At 45.8% G+C, this 26,691-nt stretch overlaps 2 protein-coding genes across 4 annotated transcripts in view; one reads left to right on the forward strand and one right to left on the reverse strand.

Annotated features, from left to right (window-relative positions):
- The window catches only part of DOLPP1 (dolichyldiphosphatase 1), a 22,806-nt gene extending 14,805 nt beyond the window's left edge, over nt 1-8,001 (forward strand). For both annotated transcript variants that reach the window (XM_030535231.1, XM_030535232.1), the window contains 4 exons: nt 85-183; nt 1,583-1,711; nt 2,693-2,782; nt 3,617-8,001. In XM_030535231.1, coding sequence (XP_030391091.1) covers nt 85-183; nt 1,583-1,711; nt 2,693-2,782; nt 3,617-3,653 — 355 coding nt within the window. In that variant the 3' untranslated portion in view covers nt 3,654-8,001. The remainder of the gene's footprint in view (nt 1-84; nt 184-1,582; nt 1,712-2,692; nt 2,783-3,616) is intronic.
- CRAT (carnitine O-acetyltransferase) overlaps nt 4,370-26,691 on the reverse strand; it is a 25,524-nt gene continuing 3,202 nt past the window's right edge. The window contains exons 1-14 of one of the 2 annotated variants that reach the window (XM_030535230.1): nt 25,423-26,033; nt 24,602-24,865; nt 23,861-23,979; nt 21,559-21,612; nt 18,522-18,687; nt 17,033-17,207; nt 16,286-16,464; nt 15,148-15,248; nt 14,424-14,543; nt 13,744-13,866; nt 12,963-13,098; nt 11,819-11,881; nt 11,152-11,289; nt 4,370-10,560 (exon numbers count right to left, since the gene is read on the reverse strand). In XM_030535230.1, the coding sequence (XP_030391090.1) occupies nt 10,345-10,560; nt 11,152-11,289; nt 11,819-11,881; nt 12,963-13,098; nt 13,744-13,866; nt 14,424-14,543; nt 15,148-15,248; nt 16,286-16,464; nt 17,033-17,207; nt 18,522-18,687; nt 21,559-21,612; nt 23,861-23,979; nt 24,602-24,865; nt 25,423-25,449 (1,881 nt within the window). In that variant the 5' untranslated portion in view covers nt 25,450-26,033 and the 3' untranslated portion in view covers nt 4,370-10,344. Of the gene's footprint in view, nt 10,561-11,151; nt 11,290-11,818; nt 11,882-12,962; nt 13,099-13,743; nt 13,867-14,423; nt 14,544-15,147; nt 15,249-16,285; nt 16,465-17,032; nt 17,208-18,521; nt 18,688-21,558; nt 21,613-23,860; nt 23,980-24,601; nt 24,866-25,422; nt 26,034-26,691 lie in introns of those variants that run through there. The other variant, XM_030535229.1, reaches the window with a different exon arrangement.

The following is a 26,691-nucleotide window of genomic DNA, read 5'->3' on the forward strand; positions in this document are numbered from 1 at the left end:
GGAGGGGTGGGTGTTCCACTCTCTATCACCATCTCTTTTCCACTGCACTAATGGCTTTCCTCCTGTCTCTTTCCTTTTACCCAGAATGCACCAAACAAACAATGCCAGGTTTCTGGATTTACTGTGGCGACACGTCCTATCCATCTGCCTTGTCACAGTGGCCTTTCTAGTCTCATATAGTAGGTATGGAGCAGCCATTTGTCTTATTCCTATGTACTAACCCTTGGCCTTGTGGTTTTTTGGCAGCACTTTATCCTCCCCCATTTGTGGTTCAGTTCTGGATAACTGTGCTGGAAATACAAGGTGCTGAGGGAGTCCTGGGTTGCCAGGGACTCTTCAGAATGGGAGCTCTTTCTTTTTCTCTGGATTTTTTTTTTCCTGGTCTACTTATGTCCCTCAATAGTCACTTCAAAAATTGCAGTCCAATGGGTGGTTTAAGCTTATGTGATTGCACTGGGGCCCCATGACTGCAAACCCAACTGTGTGGAGGCTGGATCATTGCGAAGAGAGTTGGTCATAGACAAGGAGGGACTTGCATCGAGTCCTGCATCTCTGTCTTCACACATGGATCTGCAAAACTGAAGACCAGTGCTTCCCTCCCCATTGTCTCTGGCCTCCATGTCCAGGATATGGACAGAGTAATTTTGTCTGCCTCATCCCTTTTCTGCACTAATCCAGAAAAGCATTGAGCTAGGTCATGGGCCAGTATCTTCTGCAGCATGTGAAGCATTTAGTATTGACTGAAATGACATCTTGTAGAGTCAGTCTAAATGTAGTCACAATTGTTTGGCTTCCATCATCTTGCAGTATGAACAGACTTAGTCTGTGTGAGTAATGTCTATGTGCCAAGATAATCTAACAGATCATTACTGCTGTGACCACTACCAGCTAAAAAGCTGTATGCTGTCTGCAGCAATGGAGCCTTCATACTGATAAATTTGAGGTGAGCAAAAACCATGACAAAACAAGTTCCCTTCACACTATATATTCTCAAAAACAATGGGGAGTCCGGTAGCACCTTAAAAGCGAACAGATTTATTTGGGCATAAGCTTTTGTAGGTAAAAAAAACAATTCTTCAGATGCATGGAGTGAAAATTACTATATATTCTGAAAGCCTTTTAAATCCAGGCTTCGGAGAGTTACTGAAGGATCTGCGGCTGGCTCTGGAAAATTCTCTCCTGGAACCAACAGCAACAGGCCCCCAGCCAGTCTGAACTCCTACTGTGGGAAACATGCAGACACCTTTTTAGGTATTGGGCTTCTCAGATTTAGGAATATTCCTAAACAGAAATTTATGTACACAGAAGGGTCTAAGTTGTTTCCTGATTATCCATTAGTGGATGTGGGGAAGCCTCAGCATGGGAGGATGGGCTGCATGATCTCTCAAGGTCCCTTCCAGGTCTACATTTTTATGATTCAATATCTTTTAAATAGGTGCCACTTGGCTGTTTCACATCTGGAAGATAACCTTCCTCTGGCCTTTACAGGGGCCTGTAAAACACAGTAACCAACTGTGTGATGCCTTTATTTTGTCTGAAATCCTGACTTTTTGGTAATTCTCCTTTCTTGTTTCATCTGAAGGGTCTATCTGCTCTACCACACCTGGAGCCAGGTCTTATACGGAGGTGTTGCAGGAAGCATCATGGCCATAGCCTGGTTCGTGTTCACGCAGGAGATCCTAACTCCTTTGTTCCCAAGGATAGCTGCATGGTAAAAACCTTTTATACTATTCTGTGTTTGTTTTAAACTCCCAAGGCCTCACCCTCCTGCAGAACCAGATACTTGTCCTGCACTGTATGCCTCAGGTTTACTCAGTGTACAACAAAAGGGGCCACAACAGTGTTTACCTCTTGAAATGTGCTGAACCAACTGGTAGTTGGAGCAGCATGACACCCTTGCAAGGGAGTAAAGTCCTAGTCAACCTGCACAGGGATAGAGAATTCATACCATATGGTGTAAGAAAACCAATCATGGGATACTTCAGTCTGTGAAACCAAATGATTGTTATGATGTTCTATAGGAATGCAAACCCCCATGTAAAGTAGTTTAAACTGTGCACAGTTTTTGCCAATGGTCTAGAGGTTAGATCAGAGGACTGGGAATAGGGACTGCTAGATTCTGTTCCCTGCTCTTCTTACTGATTCCCTGTGTGACCATGAGAAAATCATTTTAACTTACTTGTGCCACTATTTCTCCATCTGTAAAATGGGGATACTTCTCTACTTCTTGGGGGAGGAGGAATTGTGAGGCATAATTGTGCATAAAGTACTTTGAGATCCTTGAAAGAAAGGTGCTAGAGGAGAGCCCAGTGTTATGAGGTAGCACCTCCAGGAACTGCTGCTTCCTGATTTTCGCCGTCTGTTTCTCCAAATGCTCTGTAATGGAAAGGCTGAGTCCAATGGGTCAGCTCTCCTTTTACCACACCGAACAAAAAAATGAGAATCAAATGAAATGGCAACCTAGTTAAATTTAACTAGACTAGAAACCTTCCTAATAAGGGAGGAAAAATGGCACTTTTCCTGGTAGAATTATATAGTGCTGTTTTCTAAATACACAAAACCTGTCCAGATTTGCCTTGCGGGTAGCAGTGGTAAATTTCACACTATTTCCTCCAGGGCTTATCGGAATTAGGAAAGAAAATGTTTTAATTCTCTCACCCTCTTTTTCTTCCCCAAACCTTGATAATTTTAGGCCAGCTTCAGAGTTCTTTTTAATCAGGGATACCAGCCTCATTCCCAACATCCTGTGGTTTGAATACACAGTCACCAGAGCAGAGGCAAGGTAAGCAGGATGGTAGGAGGTTCTGCACACAGGGAGGTGTATCTAAGCTGTTACATGCACCAATAGGGTAATGGTTTATTTACCTGTATCAGTTGTAATTTTATTTATATATATGAAAATTAAAGTAGCTGATGTGGGTAGCTTTTATGGACAGGGTAGTATAGAGTGTGAAAAGAGGCCAGATTGTGGGTTGACTTTAATAGAGTGTATAGTTAAATATACCTATCTCAGAGAACTGGAAGGGACCCCAAAGGGTCATCAAATCCAGCCCCCTGCCTTCACTAGCAGGACCAAGTACTGATTTTTGCCTCAGATCCCTAAGTGGCCCCGCCCCCAAGGATTGAACTCTCAACCCTGGGTTTAGCAGGCCAATGCTCAAAACAGGAAAAAGTGATTCCAAACACAAAGCCATAGGGGACTGTAACAGTAGGGGAGAAACCAAATGTTGCAACCTGTGTTGTAAAAGGTCCCTCTGGATGCAGTAAAATGTATAACTTGAGCAGAATCATCTGGAGTGGTAAGGCTCCATTTTGTGCTGAGTGAGGTGAATTTGGTATTCCATAAAAAGAGAGTCACAATAGGGTAACCACTGTGTAACCACGTCTGGTCTCTCACATACACCTCTTTGCTAATGCACGTTAGTTGTGACCTACAGATCCTCTGGTTATTCCAGACCCTGAGCCTGTAAAAAGCAGGAATGACCTCTCTTGACATTGGATGTGGTGGTCTGGTCTATCCAGCTCATTTTATTCCTCCCACCTCTTTATCCATTGAGTGTGCTATGATGCCTGGTGACATCTACCTCACTCTGCCACCTCTATGTTCTCATTGCAGAAACAGACAGCGCAAGCTAGGTACGAAGCTCCAGTGACTCAAGACATGGGAACAGAATGCAGGAATTAATGGAGAAGGAGAAGAGTAGAGACCTGTACAGACCTGGAAGCAGCAAGGAGTCTTCACAGATGGACCAAAGGAACAGGCAGGGACCATACTCAAAGCCTGGAGGCCTTTGCTCTGGCTTTTGCAGCTAGCTGGATGCTCCCTGATGCATGTGGGACCGTGAAGGAGCAGAACCTCATTTATAACACAAATGCACATTGCCAGTTGGAATGTACCATCATGTCTGAGTTGCGGGAAGGGGGAGAAAATACCTGATGGCTTGTTTGGGGGAGGGAGAACCAAAAAAAAAAAATCATTTGTGACATTTTTTTGCAGCATGAAATATACACACTATTTATTTATTTTTTTTAATTGAACTATTATTTTTGGGGTGGATGATGCATTGATTGTGTATTTGGAAGAAGACAAAACCAAAATTAGGTCTTGCCTAATTTAGGGGTTTGAATTTGTGGGGGATGTAGGGTGACTTAGGCAGGAGGGGAAGTGTTATTTCTTTCCTTTCTGCAACAGTTGGGAGAGCAAAATCAATTCCTGCTGCACTTTGTAAGGATATAAAGAAACTACTAAAGATTTGCTTTTAAACACTAGTGACATTCCTGTGCGCAAGCCTTCACGGATACCACTGAGGGGGAGGAAGGGGTTAAAACACAGAGGAAAACCTAAAATCTACTTTTTTTTTTTTTCCCCCACTGCTGCTCCTGTTGTGTATTTAGCCAGGTGGTTTTACCCGGGCCCTCTTCTTTTTCGGTGTCAGTAACTTGATATACACATTACAACTATCCCTCCACTCCCTCCTCCTTTTGTACTTTTATGATCCCAGAGCTGCTGGGACCTCTACAGTTTCTGTTGCTGAACTTAAGCCAGACTCTGTTATTGATTAAGGACACCACTATTAAGTTGAAATAACTGCTAGTTAAGGCACAACCTCATGCTTTTAAGGATTACCCCAAAGTCATTTTTAAAAAAAGCTTTTACTGATATTAAAAGTTTATATGATCAGTCTCTGCCCTAAACCCTCTTTCTGATAATGAATCTTCCCATTGAGCTTTTCAGCCATCAGTAAACTTTTTATTTTTATAAAAAGTTGATGAGTGCTGATGCCTGGCTTTAGCACTGCATGAATTACTTTTGGACAGCCCAGTTAGATTCAAACACAGGTTACTGCTGAAACGAGGCAGTACGTTTTAACCCTGGCAAACATTTCCATGGGTCATGCTGATTTGTTTTGGATTCTGCAGTAGTCAAGACTATTGCTAAAGTCTGCAGCTGCTCCCTGGAATGCATAACTCCTAAGGGATCTTGCCCTTATACTGTAAGGACTTTAATTTCTCCTTCCTTTTTCATTTTGACTGTTTTTTCAAGTGATGAACTTCCTTAGTGTGGAGTTCTGGACAGTAAGTTCTGCTGCTAGATGCTTGGGTACCATTTCCCTGTGATAGGATATCTGACAGCCTCTTCAACCCTGCCAGTACTTGGATCCTCTGCAATAGGCTGATAAATATTTTAAGAAGACTATATTAACAGTGAGTCAGCAGTGCATCCTGAATGTACTTCATGGCTGTGCAAAGACTGTTCCATTGCACTTTTTAGCCTGTAATCAAGACATTACAATGAAGTTCAGCAACAAGGTGGAGAGATTCACGGTACAATTGGCTTGAAGTTTTATAACAGGGAAGGCCAGAGCAAGTACAGCTACCAAGCTGTGTCAAAGAGGAGGACATTAGCATCTGTCTGATACCATCACCTGTACAGAGGGATAGTGACTATGCATACCCATCTATGTCTTATTGCATGTTTTACTAGCTTCCATTAAAAAAGCTACTGAGGCTTCACAGAAAACTCATTGGTATGTACTGATGCAAGATGTGATTTTGCTCATATCTGATCATCTCTGTATTTTTCTGCCACCTTAATTTGAAAACAGCATTTTAAAGATTTCATCTACTCCTCTTGCCATGATATATGTGTGTGTGAGTGTGAATGTTATGAATTGGTTGCTATAGAACCTGGTCTATCTCAATCCCAGAATTTGGCCCAGGAAGAGTGTCCTTTTAATGTGATTAAGAATGAAAACCTTTTAACACATACTTGTTCTAAACTGAATATCTTTCTCTGTAGCAGCAGGTTTTATTTTTTTTAAACTAAGGATTAGGGGAATTTTAGTCTATTACAATAAATTTCTCTAACTGAGCACTCATTGGAGTGATCTAATATGAATTCTCCACACTGAGATTTCTAGTGCATTTGCACATAAAACAATAGCACTCTCTTATTTCTCATAAAAGCACTTTGGTTGGGCTAATCTCCCTCTCTTTTTGAGCTGTGGGCTGTGACTTTAATAGGCATTAGCTCAGGCCCATAACCATTTCATTAAAATAGGCCGCAGGGAGGTGAGAGAGAGGGGAAAGGAAGTGCAAGGATCTAAGTTAGCTAGATAATAGGGTAGTGTACCAGCATGGAATGCAGTACTAATTGGTTCTTTATCTTCTAACCACCAAGTAAATAAGATTTACCACCATTCTTCTCCCTCACTTTTTTTTTTTTTAAAGTGGTGTGGGGGGGGGGGCGGGCAGTTGAGTCATTTTCCCAAAGATGAGGCAAAAAATGTAAATTGCTTCAAATTTAATTAACACATCCCTCAGCTCTTCCAGAGAGCCTGTCATCCTAGAGAAGTGGAAAAGTCACCTTAAAAACTACGTTTACTTTATTTTCTAATGATTAACATACTGTGTGGCTATGGCAGTGTTTGTCTACAGTGCATTAAACCCTACAACTTCATAGAACCATCAAGCCAGTGCTCTGCAACCTGCGATTAGGGAGAGAGCCGTATACTTCTCTAGCACAGTTCCTGCCATCTGCTTTCTCTGGCTATTTATACTATGGCTGTTATGGCACCATAGCTGTGGTGCTGCAACTCTAGCATAGATTCAGACTACAGCAAGGGAAGGATTTTTTCTGATTGCTATAGGAACTCCACCTAAATGACTGATAGGCACATTCTTCCATTTTTCTAGCTGCGTCTACAGAAGGTGTTAAGTCACCATAGCTACGGTTCTCATTGGTGTGGATTTTTCATAGGCCTGTATGCTGTAGCTATATTGATGTAAGATTTAAATGTAGACTGGGTTTCGGTCTGCTTTCTTTTTCCATCCCTGAGAGCACTGCACATTGTTTGACATAGCAGTAAATGCCTAGAAAGGGCCCTTGTACATTCTTGGCCAAGTTGAGCAGCCTAGGCGATAAGAGAAACTTCAGCTAGAAGCTGACAACTTGTCGGTACATAGCCTCTTGCCTTTAGCTAGGTGGATTGAAAAGGAGCAAGGAAGATAGATGACTGCCCTGAGAGAACTAATCCTTGCTTTCTAAGTACCTGATCTCTTGCTCTTCTCCCTTACCATGGAAGATGATAAATTCCTATGCGACCTATTGGTCTGTGACTCTCAATGAACATCCTTAGGTAAAGATCATCATCAAACTTACACCTAGGGCATTTTCTGCATAGAATCAACCCTGCTGGCAACATTTATACTTTCATTATTTATGTTGGAAGAACATCACCAATCCTTGCAGGACACTGATTACATTATCAAAAAAAACATTTAATGCATTTAACTGGCAGAGCATGCAAAATCACTGGCTGTGCTATCAACCACACCTCTGCTCCAAGAGTTTAGTTGTACATTATAAATCTACATATTTCCCTAATTATTCAGTAAATCAGTAGTTTCTTCATAACTTTTACATAGCCTTTAAGATCATGGACACTTCTTGGGCAAGTGACCAGCTAATAAAGAGTAAACAAACAAATCTGGCACTCACAATAACCGGTCACAGCAAGAGAAAAAACACTTTTAAAAGAGAAAACCCTGTAAACAGTTGTAATGTAATATAGCAGCTCCCCTGTTAATTCTGAAGAGAGAATGCACAAGCTGGATCTTTTGTGTTTCCCTATGTATGGCACGTAAAGACCTCAGCTCCACAGCTGGAGAAATGCCACTGAAGCCAATGCAATCTCCAGCTTTAGATCTGACTTAAGAATAAAATCAGACCCATCCCCTGTGTTTTCCATTATTAGCAGAGTGCACTTCCATCTCATCCTTTTCAGTGGGCACTCGCCTTTGAATGATTGTCTCTCTTATTGAAGGGGGGAAAGAGAGAATTCTTAGTTTCTCAAATTAGCCTTGTAATAAGAAGACATGCCAATATGTAGCGATACCGTGGTTGAAGGCACTTGGTCTTTGGCCCCCTGGCCACAGACCACAGTAGGGTAACCTCAGTTATCAGCAGGCATTATATTGACTTATTACATACAGGGAGGGGAAAAAAAGTTTACTTTGTCTCTGAGTAAAGGAATCTCTTCCAGAATAAAAGCCTCCATAAAAAGTAGTGGTTTTTTAAATCCCAGCAAGACCTTATCCATTCCAATTCATTCCAGAAGGTTGCAGTCTCTTAAATGGTTATGGAAGTACTCATTACATATAATAAATATTAATAGTGATTAAGATTTTGGGTGGCCTCTTGTAACTTTCAGTCTCATTCATTGTGGAAAAATCAGATAGCTAGAGCAGGTGTGTTTGTGCTCAGAGCTTTGTGTTTCATGCTCCCATTGCTTTCTAACCATCTCATTCCATTTATAATATTTTTTAAACTTAAATTTTTTAATGGCGGTTTGGACAATCATTAGCTGTACAGGTGAGTTTCAGTAAAACTTTCCCCGTATTATTTAGTTGGGGGGTGGAATTTGAATTTAAAACAGAGCAGGTTTGCATCAATAAAAAAAAATTAGATGGGGTGACTAAGTGCTCATAAAGAGAGGTTTTCAATAATAGTAGGATGAATGTACTTCAAATTGGTCACACCCCTCTACCAAGGCACCTTGATTGTGAATGCTCTCAAGGCCCAACACCAGAAGAGCAGCAATGACCCTACTGGTTGGGTGGCTTTGTGATATGGACAAGTGTTCATGTGATAAAACAGACTACAAACTCAAGCTATTCCTTGGTTCAGTACCCATACGCCTGGGCTTGCAGAACTACCATTATTCCACTGCAGGAATAGCATCGGTGGGAGCAAACAACGCACCCACTTGTCTAATGGCAGTAGATCTATGGTTTCACATGCAGCCCTAGGAAAGACATTGGTGGTTTTATATTCCTTTCTTCTTGTGTCACAATATTTTTTAAATTGCACATTTATAAATATATAATTCCTTCCTTTCTCAAGGTTCAATCAAACCAGCACAGACATAACTATATTCCACGAAAGAGCAAAATTATAAATCACCAGGGGTATAAACAATATTAAGGCAAGAAGAAACCAGGTTCTGCTGAAGAAGTGCTGTCAGATTCCTATGGAAAAGGATGTTGTTGGGGGCAATGAACTGACATAGTCTATACAGCCTAGAGTAGACTCCTGTGCTTTCTTTACTACCACAATCTTGGCAGGGGAGAAGTGTCATTCTGCAGCCTTTGTTTCCCTTCAATTCCAACATACATCACCGATGCAGTCCGGAGGCATTTTTGGAAACTTGATTAGAAGGGCTCGTTAAGTTACTTAAGCACCTTCTCCTTAGACTAAAATAAATGCAGCATAGAAAGCAGTGCATGATATTTCAGTTTGCAAGTAATAAAGGTCAACATGGTTCCCGTCCTTTTTTCCCCATTTGAAAGAGAAGGGGCAGAATGAAGAGAACAGGTTCTGCAAACAACATCAAGGTCTATATCATCCCTCCCCACTACAGAATATTTAAGTGCATAAAGTCAAGGCCAGCAGAGCCTGCACATTTTTTAAGAAATCAATTAAAATGCATCAATTTAGTAGAAGCAACACAAGAAAGCCAAAGAGGCTCCACTTGAAGAGCCTGAAGCTCTGAGATGGAGACCTGCCAGCAATCCATCACTTTATGTTTAAAACACACAAAAAAAGGCCAGAGTAGGGGAAGTGAGTCCAACGGTAGCAATGGTGTTTCACAGTTAGCGGAGAAAGTGCAGAAAAAGGGAAGACCCAGGTGTTAGAAGGATGGGAAAGGGAACATTCCTAACTGTAGAAAGTGCACAAAGACCAGTCCCCTAGCAAGGTTATGTTAGGAAGACACTTCTAGAAAAGCAGCACAATGCATCCTAACAACACTGGATTTCCTCCAATTTATGGCATTTATCCCCCCACCCCAAAGTTCAATGGCACTGATGACATCACTTCAGGAGGCATAGCATAGCCCAAAAGAGATATTTCCAACCCTAAAAAGCCTGAGACAGCAGGAAGATCCAAGTGGCCCCAGACCTACTCAGCCAGGAGAATACTCCACCTAGTGGCTGAAGAGTGAAGGATGGGGTGAATGTGCTTTCTATGTTCTTTCCACTGTAAATTCAATCAAAAAGATGTTGCTCCAGCATCTCTTCAAGGGAAGAAGGGTGCACTTTGCACATTGTGGGAAAGATCTCTGTCAGTTCTAGCTTGGAATAAGGCAACGCTTCCTTTCACTTTGTGGTCTGATAGCTGGAGATTACCACTCCTTAACTTCTCTGCAGAGAGATGTGTGCCATGTACTCTTCTAGATTCCTAATGGAGCCCATCTCCTGTTGCCCAGTTTTTGGAGAGCTGGGAGCTTCTTGTGCACATTGAACAGCTCCTAAAGCTTAGGAGCTGTGAAGCAAGTTCATTTTTTACAATTTTGATTTGGGAGTGGATTGGAGCAGGAGACGCATGTCCAGTAGCGCCTTCTCCAGGTAATGTGCCAGGCGGGCTGCATTGGTTTCGGCACAGCTGTTGTACGCCGACATTGCAAAGTTGATGTGGTCATCCATGGGGTTATAGCAGACTCCATAGCCATCTGGAACCACTGGACCAAAGCACATCACACAATCTGTCTTTGCTGGGACCTACGGTGGGAAACAAACAAAAAGAGGCAGAAGATCACAAAAGCTGTTGACTACTCCCAACTAACACCCCAGGTAAGTTCTTCAGGGCAGGGGCATGATATTCAGACCCATCTGTTCAGCTTCTAGTACACACTGTGGATGCTTTATAAACAAACAGATAAACCAATTGTTTCTGCTATTCCCCAGCACTGTGCTAGTGCTTCCTATCACCCTCTGAAGAGACTTGCGGAGGAGCAGTTATCCACTGAAGTAGACTCATAAGGACAATAAGCCTCATGCAATACTGCTGCTGTTACATTGTGCTGGCAGGGCCTCCTCATTACCACAAGCACTTGGCATCTACCTGGCAATGCAGTGTCCAGCCTGTGGTGAAGAAGATAATCTGTTAGAATGGCTCTAGCAATTGTAAAGTCATAGTCTTCAGATTCACCTCACGACCTCTTTAAAGGTCCAGCTCAGTTTGTTGTGGGGCTAGATTCCTATGGCACCTATGCAGAGCAGTTCCTAAAGGAAGGGGGTGGTGGAGGAATGTGGAGAAGAAAGGGAGAAAGAATGATCGCAGCACTCTCACATTGGTCAGCCACTTCTTACCTGGCTGGTTGAGAGGTTGAAGTGCATGGCAACGGCATAGGCTGTATCCATGAACAGTTCCGGCATGCTCACTAGATCCTCAATGGCCTGAAGCTTCATGCCTAGCAGATGACGGTCTATTGCATTCCCCCTTATTGCCTGAAAGGAAGAGATAAGAGACTGGAGAGGCAGGGGAACAAAAATCCGCACTATCTTCAGTCAGAAACCAAATTTTTAAAATCCTCTTAAATTTAAAGTAGATTTAAATTTAAATTTAAAGTAGAAAGAAAAAAACCCTAACTGTCCGTTAAGAGCAACATTTGACAAACATATGGAACTAAGCAAACCCTGTAACATCTCAGGATGGGATCCCTGTGATTTTAACCCCCTCCTGTGCAACCCTAGCATCTACAGATCCTGGTGATGGGGAGAATAGGAATTCTTCAGAGCACAGAAAATCAAGTCTGCAACTTTCTCCTTTGCCCCCTGTCACCAGGGATACTGAAGGAACTGTGCAAAGAGGAAATGAAGTCAGTACTCCAAAGCATTAACTGGTCAGAATCAATCCTAGGGGCAGTATTAACAGGCTGGCTTATATGCCTAGCACCATAAATTGGGATTTTTCTTCCAGCAGCACCTGGTTTACCTCTGCACAGTCCCAAGCCTTGGAGCTGTATGGGACACTCACCATATCTGTGTAAGCTCTGTGTGCCTGCGCAGCTCTCCTCAGCAGTTCCACCTTCTCCTGGTTCTAAGGAGAATACATGGAATGGACGTTAAAAATATGCTGCCCAGTGATTTCAGTAGCTCACCTGCAGGATGGCATTTCTGCCCCAGCAGGTGTCTGCTTCAAGCTATTGTGCACTTAGATCGTATTGTTTGGCTGAATTATTTCTCCTCCCTTTCAGCTCATGAGACACTATCCTTAGGTGATTCCATAGGGACCACCCTTTATCCTAGAACTGTTGGAAGCGGAGATGTCAGTGGGACGATTGAGATGACAGAAGGACAATTCTGCAACCAAAGGAGGCAAGTCTTTGCAAGGGGATCACTACAGAGGTTCTACAGCAAACAGCTGAACTCTGACTCAAAACTCCATCCCCAGGGAACTGACTTTCATCACTTGCTAGGTTCTAGTCTCGCTTCTTTGTCTTCTAAGAGAGAACCAGAGTCCCTGTCTTTTTCACAGAAGGACTGAAATGAGTCCTGAATGCTTAGAATCACAAGTCCTCTCTCTGAATCTGGACATGCTTGGAAACAATAGTGTCTCTGTATCTCCAACTTTAGGACACCCCAAACACTATACTATGTGGTCGGGAGCTTGTTTCCTTATTTGTACAACTCCCCATCTAGAAAAATTGCTATAGTTAATTTAAAATGTTAGAAGTTAATGCATTCTACTAACTGTGTTCATCCCTATTAATTTAAACATGTTCTAGCAAATCTACTCTCCAAAATAGTACATTTGTTTGCCTGTATATTATCCAAAGTTCATAGGTCAAAACAAGGAAATGACCTTCTGAATGATACATGGAGAACCTTCAAGTCCAGTAATCTAGTACTTAGGGCCTGACTGGTTAGAAATTCAGACTGATCATGTGATATAGGGTTAGAAACACTGACCTTGGATTTACAGAGCTGTAAAAGGAAAGCTGAATAGACCCAAGATTTGTAATCGTACTCCAGATTGTACCTTAAAACAACCTCAGATCAGATGCAGTTTTTGGCTGAGACCAGAGGATACAGATGCCACCCTTCTAGGGTGAATTGAAAAGCAGTTCTCCCTTTTCCTTGGGGTGATGTTAATTCACTCTGTCTGTTGGAACTCTCACCTGCTTGCTAGGGTTGTCCATTGCCTGCACAAACTTCAGAGAGTCCACGGAGGCAGAGCGGATAGTGTCTGTCCGACCCAGGCGGAACATCCTCAGTGAGGCACTCTCATATGTAGCACAGACCTGGCCATACATCCTGAAAGATAGGGAGGAGAAGCAGCCACAGAGAAAGAATTGTTCTTGACAAGAAGAGGCTATGCAAATCTTATCCTTTGCAGGAAAATCGTGCAGGTGAATTTCTGGTCCAAAGTATGCAGTTACATCTGCTGTATTTCTCCCTTGCATCCTCCCCACCTCCCAGGGAAGAGTAAATTCCGTGGAGGAAGGATGAGAAAGATCAGAAGAAATGGTAATTATGTGGACCAAGCTGCATCCCTAGCTGACTGACCCTCCTCTACTGGTATTTCATGCATTGCTCTTGGAGGGGCTAATCTTGCCCACTCCTTTGTGACCATGAAGGGCCCTACACAGAGCAGAACCAGTGCTGTTCCAGTGCATGGGGAAAGGGCAGGATTTGAGATGTCTGCACATGGCTGTAGATCCATCAGCCATTGACGTCTAACCCTCCCACATGGAGGCATAGCGAAAGAGTGGGCTATTGCAATAGCTCACCACCCTGTAGCCCAGTGGTGTTTGCGCTTCATTCTCCAAGCCCAGCTAGTTGGGTTTGGTGTTTGAGCTCTAGTCAGCAGTTTTGTGGAGCAGGGTAAGAATTCCCTTAGGCTCTTTAGACGGGAGATATGAGGGCTGGAAAGCTAACTGCCTGCAGTCTGCTCCTTACCTATAATAAGCCAGCTGCAGGGCCATCTGAATAAACGCATCTGGACTTATCTTCTCCAATTTGGGGAAGTTTTTTCCAAAGTGGTGAAAGACCATCACCTTGATGTCCAGATCTTGCACCATTCTGCAGAGAGAGAAGGAGAAGAGAAATTCTTCAGGATGCTCCTTGCTATTACGTGGCAAAGGCCCAAGCCCCAGAGCTTCTGTGAGCCCTAGAGACATCAATCTGCTCAGACCGAATCTGCACGAGGACAAAGGGATCTGCCCCACCCGATCTTTTCACAATGAGCTCAACATTAGTAACTTGATGCACCACGTGAAGCACTGTGCAACTGGTTAGATGCAAGAGATTTTCCCACTGCTGGAGACAGGATCCCACGTTACTTAGCCCAGTGGCTTGATTCAGTACAGCAGGTCAGGTTCCTGATCAGAGACATCCCTCTCCATAAATAGATTGGGATGAATAAGCAGTTAAGTCCCCTTTCAGTACAGCAGTTACCTGTCAGGAGGAGGCTCACCAATGCGCTTTTCGGTCACATACAGTATAGTTTATGCCCGACAAGACACTGGGTAAGTTTTCCCAATAATGCACTGACATTTTCTTTGCCACCCAGCTCTCCAAGTGGGCACATAGATTATTCTCTTGTTCACTCACTGAGCTCTCCCACCCACTTTACTCACATGTTGAGGTTCTGCTTCGCCTTCTCTATGTCATTCTTGATTTCTGGGGTGATGTTAAACCGTAGCTTCTTGGGCATTGGCAGAGGAATCATGGGTGATCTCACCAGCTCTGGTTTCTTCCTGCACAGAGAAACAGCATTGAAACCATTTAGCCAGACCTCTGTCTCCAGCCCTTTGGCCTATAGGATTCTGGTGCCCAGTAGACAGACTCAGATCCCGCTGTAGTGAACATGGTGTAAATCCCTGACTATGACATTTTGGGTCTATGTCACACACTGCAAAGCCCTCTGTCCCAAATTTCAGCCTTACTGACTTGACAGCTGCTCTCTCCATGTATGCTTCTGGTGAAAAACTAGGAGAACAAATGCAGAAGTTTGGATCATAGTGATTCCTTCTCCAAGAGGTTACAGGTCTAATGCTCTTCGAACCCTTTAAAAAAAATGTTCTATGGATTCCATCAGGAGCAAACATTCAGCCATATAAAATGTAAGCCCTCACTTCTTGGGAGAGTTCAAGCAGAAGCAAAGTTTACCATTCTCAGCAGGTGGCTAATCCCTGGTCATTGCTACAAGAGCTGCAGTACCTAACTTGAGACCCTGTTAAAGCACCTCCAAAACAGATGCCTGGAGCGGGAGTAGGGAAATGAGCTGGTGAAGGGGAGCTGTATTATGGATGGACCGTTTCAGAACTGTGTCCGGCTCAGAGACAAGTGAGCAAGCCTCACGTGTACTCCACGATGTGATCCAGAAGGGCAACGATGGGCGGGCCCTCCGAGGGAGCGTGCTCATACACCAGGCCACAGGAGCCGTCCTCAGCAACGATAAACTGCCAGGAAAACCAAAAAGGCAGTGAAGAGAGGCCTCCTCTACAGGGCCAGCACCAGCCCAAGAGGGGTCTCAACATCTCATTACAATGTGCTGGAGAAGACCTCAGCCCCATCAGCGCATGGTAACCCACAAAGTCATCACCCAGCTCCCAGAAGGAAGAAACTCCACAACCAAGGCTAGGAGGATTTGGTATCATCATTATATTCAATAAGGCAGATGGAAGATGGTCCCACTGACGGAAGATGCATCAGAGAGGCCAGTGTACCCTGCAGTATGGTACAGCTTCAAAGGGTTTGATTTCCTTGGAGTCCCATGTAACACAGCAATAACATCCCCCAACACCAGTTCCATGCAGACTTTGGTTAATTGCAAAGCTAGAAGAACTTGGCATTGCCCTGTAAACAAGTAATGCTAAGCAGAAGCTGAATAACCCAAAATGTCAGGATTATAAGAAGAGTCCTGTCAGAGCATGGCTACATCCCCCTGAAAGGCCCGGAGGTAGCCTCCTAATGGAGGATGCGGCCCTTGAATGGTACCATTATAGAGCTGAAGGGAGATGGGGATTGAAGAGATGTTGTGGGATGGCGGCAGATGCCTGAAAGAAAAAGGTTAGCTTTTGGCAAACAGGGAGAGCAACAATCCCATGGGAAATACAAGAAACAGACCTTGTTAGGCTTGGTCAGCCTCCAAACAGACAAGTCATTGTACACCGCAAGCAGGCAGTTAATTCAGGAGTAATACAAAGAATAGCTTGGCTGCATTGAGTGAGTGCTGCCAGGAACCTAGGAAACAATGAGAGCTCGGTGGACCTAGTAGGAGAGTGAGAACTTGTTTGACTGCAGGAGAGAATCCCCAACATTCTCCACCAAGCCCACAGGCCCTTATGCTGTTCGCATCACTCCCTTGCTCGTCTCACTTCCCGTGCCCCTTTTGATCTGGGAAAGTCTACTGAATGATTCAGGGGACGTTCCAGTTTCAGGAAGTTTGTCTCCCCCAGACCCCTGCCTCTAGTTTCTCGAAAACACCAGCACCCACCTGAAGGGTTTTGTCAAACCATCGGTTCCCACTGTTCCAGCGACTGCCTCCACCGTGCAGCATCTGAGCTGCCATCCGGCTCTTGTAGATGTCGTCAGACACTCGGGGAATGGGTGAATCCAGGCAGACGGTGAAAATGCTCTTCTCGATTGAACGCACTGACTCCTTGTTGGTTTTGTCTGAGAAGGGGGGAGGGTGGAAGATGATGGAAGTGGGTTGCAAAAACTTCATTTAATTGGAGGGAGGGTAAAATTCAGGAGAGCAGGTTGATGGCACTTTGTGCTCTGACTCCCTTTGTAAGGAAGCATCTCTTGACCATGCTGCAGTGGTATTCGAGTGTTGAAGCTATGGGCTGCATGGCTGTTACAGATTGGAAACTGTGAGCCTCATAGGGATGCTCCTTCTAACTTGTAACAGCCCACTGATTTTTTTTAGCTGGGTTATTGGATTTCATCCATTTTGGGGGTGAAATAGTCCAAAATTTCAGCTCAGTCCTGGAGCAAACCTTGAACATTTAGAGGTCAGGGTGTTTAAAACAGAAATAACAATGCTTTGGAATGGCTTTAATCTGGACACAACACAGCTGGATAAATACTTCCCCCACTCAGACTGTTAGAAAGCCCAGTTATCTGGTCAGTGTCTGCTTGCAGAGGGCTCATAAAGGAGGGAGAAGCCCAGGGCGCACAGCACTGCCTAGAGGGCAGCAGTTTCCAGCATGGTGATCCACATGGGCGGAGCAGGACAGACCTTTGATGAGGTGGTTGTAGGCCTTGGCCCAGCTGTTTCGGTGGTTGGTAGTGAGGATCCCAATTGGCTCCTTGTTTGTTTGGAGGGAGGTGTTCCAGATCTTCTCCAGCTGAATGAAGATCTGATCAGTGGTGAGGGGGCTCCCATCGCTGCTGTAAACATCCAGCTCAAAGAACTGGGAAGGAGGGAGAAAGACAGGATTTATAGCAGCCAGTCACACAGACTGACAACAGCCTCCTCCAGGAGGCAAGAGCAATGCTTAGGGCTCTGCTAAGGGGCTGATGACTGGTAGGTGGAGAGGAAGGATGGCCCAGTAATTAGGGCATAGCCTGGGAACTGGGAGACCCAGGTTCAATTCCCTGTTATGCCACCAGCCTCCTGTGAGACCTGGGGCAAATGACTTAACCTCTTGGTGTCTCAGGTTCCCATCCATAAAACGGGGTACTAGCACTTCTCTAGCTCCCAGAGATGTTGAGAGGACAAATATGTTAAAGATTATCAAGTGCTTGGATACAGCAGTAAGAAGGGCCAGATAATTAAGACAGAGAAAAACACTCTTCTCGTAACACCTTCCAGGTTCTGCAATTTCTGAGACTTGACCATGACTAGGGCCCTACCAAATTCACGGCCATGAAAAACGTATCACACATCATGAAATCTGGTCTCCCCCCCTGAAATCTGGTGTATTGTGTGCTTTTGCCCTGTACTATACAGATTTCATGGGGGAGACCAGCATTCTCAAATTGGGGGTGCTGGCCCAAAAGGGAGTTGCAGGGGGTCACAAGGTTATTTTTTTGGGGGGGGAGTGGTATTGCCACCCTTACTTCTGTGCTGCCTTCACAGCTGGGCAGCCGGAGGGCGGCGGCTGCTGACTCAGGGCCCAGCTCTGCAGGCAGCAGCGCAGAAGTAAGGGCAGCAGAACTGCAACCCCGCCCCTACACACACAATAACCTTGCGACCCCCCGCCCCACACAACTCCTTTTTGGGCCAGGACCCCTACAATTACAACACCGTGAAATTTCAGATTTAAATACCTGAAATCATTAAATTTACAATTTTTAAACTCCCATGACCATGAAATTGACCAAAATGGACCATGAATTTGCTAGGGCCCTAGTCATGATTGTTGGGTCCATTATCCCCCCTCCCTGCCCTCCAAACCAGCAATTTCTAGCTCCAAACCAAGAGCAGGAGACTGAACTTGCAGGGACTGGAGCTAGGAGGGAGAGAGATGTGGGAATGGAGCACTAACATACAGCTCACACACACTGCAGTCCCAGCCATGAGGCTCAATCCTGCTCCCAGTTAATGGCAAACCTGTAACTGACTTCAGGGGGAGCGGGACTGGTTCCCTGGGGAGGTGAACTTTGTATTCAGAGCCTTTTTGCTTATTTCTCTTTCTTGGCAAAGACAGCCAAAGGAGGCACTTAAATCCAAAAGAATAACCCAGGCTTCCTAAGACTTCCACTAAGCTGAGAGACTGCTGTACCTGGAAGTTGTGAACCACAGTGATGTGCGAGGGCGGCTTTTTTCCTTTGGCGTAGTTCACAACGGAGTCGTGCTTTGAGCCTGGGATGCGACAGGATGAGAAGATCTGGTAGTACTGGTTCATGCAAAGAGGTTTCCCACCCAGGTATTCCACTGGCAAGGTCTCACTGGAAACGTACACAGAAAAGAGGGAAGAAAACAGCAATCAGAATGCCTGCCTTCCAGCGATCCGCACCTGGCATGCTCTCCCAAAGCCCAGCGCCCTATCACAGCTGCTCCCGTGAGGCACTAAGGGCTAGTCTACACTAGACTCACTACAGGGGTGCAGCTGTACTGATGTCGCTGCACCACTAGGGCTGCTAGTGCAGACCCTCCAAGCCGATGGGAAAGAGCTCTCCCGTTGGCATAATTACTCCACCTCCTGAGTGGCGGTAGCTCTGCCAGCAGGAGAGCTTGTCCCATGGACATAGCACAGTCCACACTGGCGCTTGGTTGGTGTAACTTACATCACTCCAAGGGGGTGGCTTTTAAGTTATACTGAAATAAATGCTAGTGTGTACAAGCCCTAAAAGATTTGGATATTAGAAGTCTCCTCCACTGGGGGCTGATCATCCCCACCAACTCTCCGAGCAGAGGCTACCCAGTATGTACATTAGCTGCCTCTTGTTTTACGTAGGAGCAAGGTCCTTTTCTCCACATCTGCTAGCATGGGAAGAGACAGACCCATAGGCCTACACTGCAGCCCATTGTACTTTGCAACATCAGGCCAACAGGAGTTGAGGCCTGTTCTACTGAAAGATGCATGGAATTTAGACCTGTTCTTTCAAGGAGATTTGCAGTGGGTTACAGGACACAGGTTCAAATCCAGGCCTATGTCTGGAGAGACCATTAGTTGTCGCCATCTGATTCTTGGTGTGGTGGGTGTCAGTTCATAGACTCCCAAGGCCAGAAGGGACCATTGTGATCATCTAGTCTGTCCTGCTGTATAACACAAACCAGAGAACGTTCCTGAAATAATTCTAGAGCAGATCTTTTAGAAAAATATTGAATATTCATTTAAAAATTGTCAGAGATGGAGAATCCATCACAACTCTTGGTAAATTGCTCCAATGGTCTGTTATTCTCACCATTAAAAACTGACCTTATTTCCAGACTGAATTTGTCTAGCTTCCAGCCCTTGGATCATGTTATGCCTTTCTCTGTTAGACTGAAAAGCCCATTATTAAATATTTGTTCTCCAGTCAGGTACTTATCCACGGTAATCAAGTCATCCCTTAACCTTCTCTTTGTTAAGCTAAATTGATTGAGCTCCTGGAGTCTCTCACTATAAGGTAGATTTTCTGACTCTTTAATCATTCTTGTGATTCTTCTCTGAACGCTTTCCGACTGGACGCAGGATTCTAGCAGCGGTTGAACCAGTGCCAAAAACAGAGATAAAACAATCTCTTTGCTCCTACCCAAGATGCCCGTTTATGCATCCAAGGGTCACTTTAGCCCCTTTGACCACAGTGTTACACTGGGAGCTCATGTTTAGCTGATTATCCACCACAACCCCAAAATCTTTTTCAGAATCAGTGTTTCCCAGGACAGAGCCCCAACTCCTGTAAGTACGGCCTACATTCTTTGTTCCTGTACACATTCACGTTTAGCTGTATTAACACACGTACTGTTTCTCCCACCCTGTTTACCAAATGATCCAGATTGCTCTGAATCAGTGATCTGTCCTCTTTATTATTCACCCTTCCCTCAATTTTGTAGTCATCTACAAATGTTATCAGTGATGATTTTATATTTTTTCTTTCAGGTCAATGATGAAAATACCTAAATAGCATAGGGCCAAGAACAAATCCCTGTGGGTCCCCACTAGAAACACATCCACTCAATGATTCCCCATTCACAATTACATTTTGGGTATGTCTATCCAGGGATAAAAGACCCACAGGACAGCCACGGCTGTTCCATGTCAGCTGACTCAGGCTTGCAGGCAGACGGCTTTTAACGGATGCTAACCTGGTTGGGTTAAAGTCAGGGCTTTAAAGTGACTGGTTTAGCATGGGTTAAAAGCGGTGTGCTTGGTCTGCACTGGGCTTCTCAGATGCGTTAGCTAACCTGCTAATATCACACCTGCAGTCCTAGTTCGGACAAGGCCTTTGTTGGCAGCCTCATCTCAGAGGCCAAGGACTGGGGCATGGGGGACTGGATTCCACTCTCACCCAGTGGTTCTCAACCTGTGGGCTGCTTGCGGCCCAATCAGCACACAGTTGCAGCCCACGTGACATCCGCAGGGCCATGCAGTGTTAGACTATATATTGTGTGGATGCACCCTACATAACACATAGATAGACAGCAGCATATATAGCCCACACTGGTAAATAGGTTGAGAACCACAGAGAATGCCCCTGCAGGTGGGGAGTCAAAACACATTGGAAGCGTGTGTGTTCTTGCTGCCTGAGCTGGACCAGGTCTGTGGATAAATTAAGGATGTAAGTCTGCAGGGCTTCAGTCAGGCTAAATTCCCTGCAAGTACACACATAAGAGGCTCTCCCAGAACACAATGTGAAGGGAAAAGTTTTTGTGGCACTGCAGATTTGAACTCTAAACATCATTACAGGAGACCCAAAAAGCAGAACAGACCAGGCTTATTTCCCTAGCCAGGTGGATAAAGAGGCAGAAGTAAATAAAGAGCATAAAAAGGAGAAAGTCAGTTTGCTTTTCTACAGTCCAGTCAGTGCCAGTGACCCTGGCTGCTGTCAGCTACACTTATTAGGGGCGCTATTCTTTAGATACATGGATTTTTATCTTGACGGCTTCCCTTTGAGAGAGAGAGAAACTTTTGACCTGGGCATCCCTAAGTAAAGGCAGCACGGACATTTCAGTGTGCCAGAAATGCCTCTAACAGAAGAAGAGCTCTGTATAAGCTCCAGAGCTTCTCTCTCTCACCGACAGAAGTTGATACAATAAAAGATATGACCTCACCCACCTTGTCTTTCTAATATACGGCGACCAACACAACAACAACAACACTGCATCTAACTCACTTGTCAATCATGGTCTTGAAATCCAGGATGCCCTCGATCAGCTTGGCAGCAAACCTGGAAAAGCCAAACACAATGACCAGAGAGACACAAATCAGAACATCTGGGACTTCTGAAATCCTGACCCCCTAGAAAGAACAGTGGTTTGGATTTCACCCCCTCTGCTGAGAGAATGCCGGGCTTTCAGGACAGCAGAGCACAATGAGTTCCTAATATCCTGAGCCCAGCCCAGCTGTGGCTGTGTTTTGGGTTAGCTGGGTAGTGCCAATGAAACACGTTTTTTGTTCGCTGACCCAATTCAGGTTTTTTTTAGTATTTGTGTGGCTGTAGAACCGAGAGGCTCCAATGAAGATTGGGGCTCCCTTCCGCTGGACACTGGGTGCACACAAGAGAAGGACCCTGCCCTGAAGAGAGACAAGACAGACAAGGGTGTGTGAGGGGAACAGAGGCACAGAGCAGGACATCACACTAAGGTCTCCTGCTGTTGCACAACTTGCGCTAGTACCCAAGCTCCAAGGATAGTAACAAAGGCTTGGCTAGCCTAGAAGGGATTCAGGCAGGTTTAACCACCCTGTCATCTTGGAACTGCTCTGCAGCTGAATTTTGAAAACATGGAAACTGAAAGAAACATTTCCACTAAAGATCCAATGGAGAAGTTTTTTTTTTTAAAACAACCCTCCTTCCACCCTGCCCCCCAAAATACCCCACTGTGTATTCCCTTGTAGTGTCTGAAAACAAACTTTGCTGCATTTTGCATTGCTTCTGCCTGAGAGAGTGAAACTGACTAGAACCAAAAATAAAGCCAGCTATCCTTTCATTTTCAAAGCAGAGAAGAACACAGAGAATAAAAGGCATGACAGCAAGGTAGTTGTTTTGGTTTCTTTTTAAAGTGCAGCACTGCAATGCCCAAGCATTCAAAAATTGTAAGTCAGGCCCCATCACAAGTCATGAGATAAAAGGAAGTTGGATTCTGTCTTCTGGTTTCTGAGCTGTTTTAAAGTAAAATACAGTACCAAGTATCAGGAGAGTTGGAAACACTAATTTTAATAACTGTCAGGGTCAATAATATAAGGAAAGATTTTTAAAATAGGATTTTTAGCCGTTACACTGTCTCTTTAAGACATCCTTCCACCTCACTGGGCTGGGACAGATCTGGCCAAGTGAGTATACAAGACCAGGCATCAGACAGGGAGGGAGGATTCTTTTGCTCTTATTTCTCGCTCTCTCACACACTTCTCTGGTTGGCTGATATTTTTAACCCAGCCAGAAGACAGCCTGATGACAGGAGCAGGTGATGACGGGTAAATGTGGAAAAGGTAACCCTGTATAAAGGTCAATGCTAGGGCTTTGCATCCACAGAGCCTGGACTTCCCAGAGCCTAAACCAGATCTAAGACAAAGCTTCACATGCATGAAAACAAACAGCTAAAAACAGGGACTAAAATCAGCAGCAGGCTCCAAAGAGGGTGAGAGAATCAATTCCATGTGTATGGGAATGACTTCAAAACACAGCATCTGCAACATGAATTAGCAGAAGGGAAACACACAAACTGCCAGTGTTCAGTTGCATACAAGGCTTGAGTAAGGGGAAGAAACACACTGGAGACAGCAGCTGTGGATTTGACTTGTGCAACTAATGACAGAATAGTGGGAAGCCCTCTGCAACTGCACACAGTCTTGAATGAATCTGCAGACACACACAGCATTAGCTGAGTAACCTCATTCACGCAGTCATCTGACTCTTCTCCCAAGCCTACAGAATCTAAAGTCAAATTTAGGGTCTCCTAAAGTATCTTAGGTATTTTGTATGGCTCCTGTCACCGTAGTATCTGAGCGCCTCACAATCTGTATTTATCCTCACAACGCCCCCCCCCCGCCCCGTGATATGCAATTATCCCCATTTGACAGATGGGGAACTGAGGAACAGAGGTTTTAAGTAATTTACCCACGGTCACAACGGAAGTTAGTGGCAGAGCATGGAATTTAATCTAGGTCTTCTAAGTCCCAACCTCCTCCTCTAACCACTAGACCATCTTTCCCCTTCTATCTTTCCCTTTTGAGGGAATCCTGCTGGGAGATGCCCTCAGCCTCCCTGTAGCCAGCACTCTTAACCTCCTTCCCTACAATGCTTCCTGCTTGGAGAGGCTGCACCTGAAGCAGCTGTGAGCCTCCCCATGGCTAGCAGTCATCTAGGCTGGGTGAGACTTGCTAGTACTCACCTCCTCCCACCAATCCAAACCAACTCCCCAGCAGTCCAGCTAACAACATTTGAAACTTGGGGGAAGAAAAGCCAGAACAGTCTTTACCTGAGCTGGCCTTGCTGATCCACAAAATCCTGTTTAGGTAAAACCACGCCAGGGCTGGAGTGAACCACAACTGGCAGGCGGTATTCGAGGTAAGCCGTCTTCAGCCACCAGTCAGAGAGCTGAGAGAGAAACAGGAAGCAGGTGAGAATGGGGGCTCCAGACTGCAGAGAGCGGGATGCCCACTTTGCAAGTGTGAGTGGTCCGTACCCCACAAAACACCTGGAAGATCATCCTGCAACACACCATATCCCACAATACTTTGCAAGAGAAGAAGATTGTGAGGTTTGGGTCATGGGATGATTTTTCAGCCATTTTACAGACTAGGTAGAGCAGGGGGCCTGTGGGATTGGGTAGGGTGGGGCTGGTGCTCCAGAGGTTGGAGCAGTGGGCTCTTCCAACCTTCTGGGGGCAACTATCATTTTAAAGGACTAAGACTTTAGCTGTAGCAGCCAGTGCCCATGAATTCCCATTCAACTGCATGTGCCTCAGCTCAACATGGGGCTTGGGCAGCTCTGTGCACACAGCGGAGAGAGGGAGACGGTCAGCAATGTGTGGTGCACTAGGTCTCAGCACAGATGTGTGGGGGAGACTAGATTACCAGTCATAAAAGCACAGGTGCCAGTGGCTGGGAACCACTGGCTTGGAAACAAGGACAGTGATGACCCCTATAGGACCTGACTCAGATCCTGCCTCCAATCTCTCCTCCACTGACCAGGACTCATGGAAGTAGCACACACATACCCAGTTCTCAGTTTTCCTGGCTCTCCTCTCCAGGCCCTTCTGAAGCCTTTCCCCAACGCCACCTGGTTTCCGGAACTCATCCACCAGCCCCTTGGTGTGGGTCCATTCCTCCTCGCTGATGATGGGCTGCAGAGCCAACAGATAGCGATCCAGGGTCTGCTGAAGAGGCGGCACCGGCAGATGCGGCAGGCCCTCTTGGTGAGCTAAGTATCTGCCTGTGAGCTTCCTCAAGGCCACTGGCCTTAGCCAGCCAGATGGCTTTGCCTGCAAACCACAGAGCACACATCCAGACAATCTTCCCCACAGCGCAAGGGAATCAGCAGCTCAGATACATTGAGTTCCCTGTCCCTGACAACGCAGGGAAGCCTCAACCTCAGGAGCAGAGAGCTCAAAGCACAAACACCAGACATTTATCAGCTGGTTACCAAAGTGAGAGGATGATGAAACATCCAGAACAGCAGCAGAGGCACAGCCTCCCACAGGGATGTCGATTCTCAGCCAGCTAAAGGAAATGCCACTGAGATAACACATTTGCCCTTCTCTAGTATCTTCCCTCCGAGGATCTCCTAGCACTTTACAAACATTAATGGGAATAAGTCTCAGAGTATCCCCTACAACTATACAGTAGGTAAGGAATGTCCCTCAGCCCCTCAAAGAAAGTGCTTGGCTCCTTGCAGGATCTGGCATCCTGGAGGGATCAAGATCTCTGAGAAGGCTAAAAACAAAACAATTAATCATTGAAGCCTGAAGAAAGAGTGCAGGGTTGAAGAGGAAAGAAGAGGTTAAGCTACAGAGTCGAATGATTATGTACCATACTGTACCTTCTCTGACTGCTGCTTCCTCTCCATGGGTGGAATGAGGAAAACTCCGTAAAACTCTCACTCTCTCTGCCTCAGATTTCCTCTCTACTCTTACCCTGTTCTATGGTATACACAGGGAATCACACACTTAGCAACCTTTGCCATCTGACTGCGCTATTCTGTTGAGAAAACACAAGACCAGACATTGCAATGCAAGCAGTTGTGTGGGAGGGGCAGCAAACCACCTCCCATGTGCTGGCAAGACACTGTTCCAATTTTTCCCTTGACCTCAGGCTCAGTGACAGCAAGAGCTTGAAATCGCTTCCGTACTCCACCCCCTGCAACTGGGTCGTTTTCCTGTTTATTTCAGGACTGGGGAAGGGGGCCCAGCTGACAATTCTGGAGAGAGACAAGTCTGGTCTATGCACAGGTCGTGTGGCTAGCAGGCAGCTGCGAGAGCTTCCTCCAACAAGCTGATCAGGAGGGAGCGTCTGTACTGATGAAAGGGGAATCCAATCTCCATGGTCTATTCAGGCTTTTCCCTCTCCACACAGACTGCCAACTGGGGTGGCCATTGCAATGACAGCGTTCCTGATGTGAATGGTTGTCTGCCAGGAGCTAGACCGGGGTGGGCAAACTTTTTGGCCTAAGGGCTACATCGGGGTATGGAAATTGTATGGCGGGCCATGAAAGCTCACAAAATAGGGAGTAGGGGTGCAGGAGGGGGTGAGGGCTCTGGCTGGGGGTGCAGGCCCTGGGGTAGGGCCAGAAATGAGTAGTTCAGGGTGTGGAAAGGGGCTCTGGGTTGGGATGCGGGCTCAGGGGTGGGGCTGGGGATGAGAGGTTTGGGGTCGTGGAAGGGGCTCCAGGCTGGGACCGAGGGGTTTGGAGGGTGGGAAGGGGATCAGGGCTGGGGCAGGGGGTTGGGGTATGGGGGAGGGGTGTGAGGGCTCCGGCTGGGGATGCAAGCTCTGGGGTGAGGCCGGTGATGAGGGGTTTGGGGTGCAGGAGGATGCTCTGGGCTGGGATCAATGGGTTCGGAGGGCTGTGGCAAGGGATTGGGATGCGGGGGGTGTGTGTGGAGGGGAGACTCAGGGATGAAGGCTATGGGCAGCATTCACTGCAAGCAGCTCCCAGAAGCATGTCCCCCCTCCGGCTGCGAGGTGCGGCCAGGTGGCTCTGCGTGCTGCCCCATCCGTAATCACCACCCCTGCAGCTCCCATTGGCTGGGAACTGCAGCCAATGGGAGCTGCGGGGGCGGCGCCTGCAGCCAGAGCAGTGTGCAGAGCC

The sequence above is a fragment of the Gopherus evgoodei genome, chromosome 16, assembly GCF_007399415.2.
Source record: "Gopherus evgoodei ecotype Sinaloan lineage chromosome 16, rGopEvg1_v1.p, whole genome shotgun sequence".
In the NCBI taxonomy this organism is placed as follows: domain Eukaryota; kingdom Metazoa; phylum Chordata; order Testudines; family Testudinidae; genus Gopherus; species Gopherus evgoodei.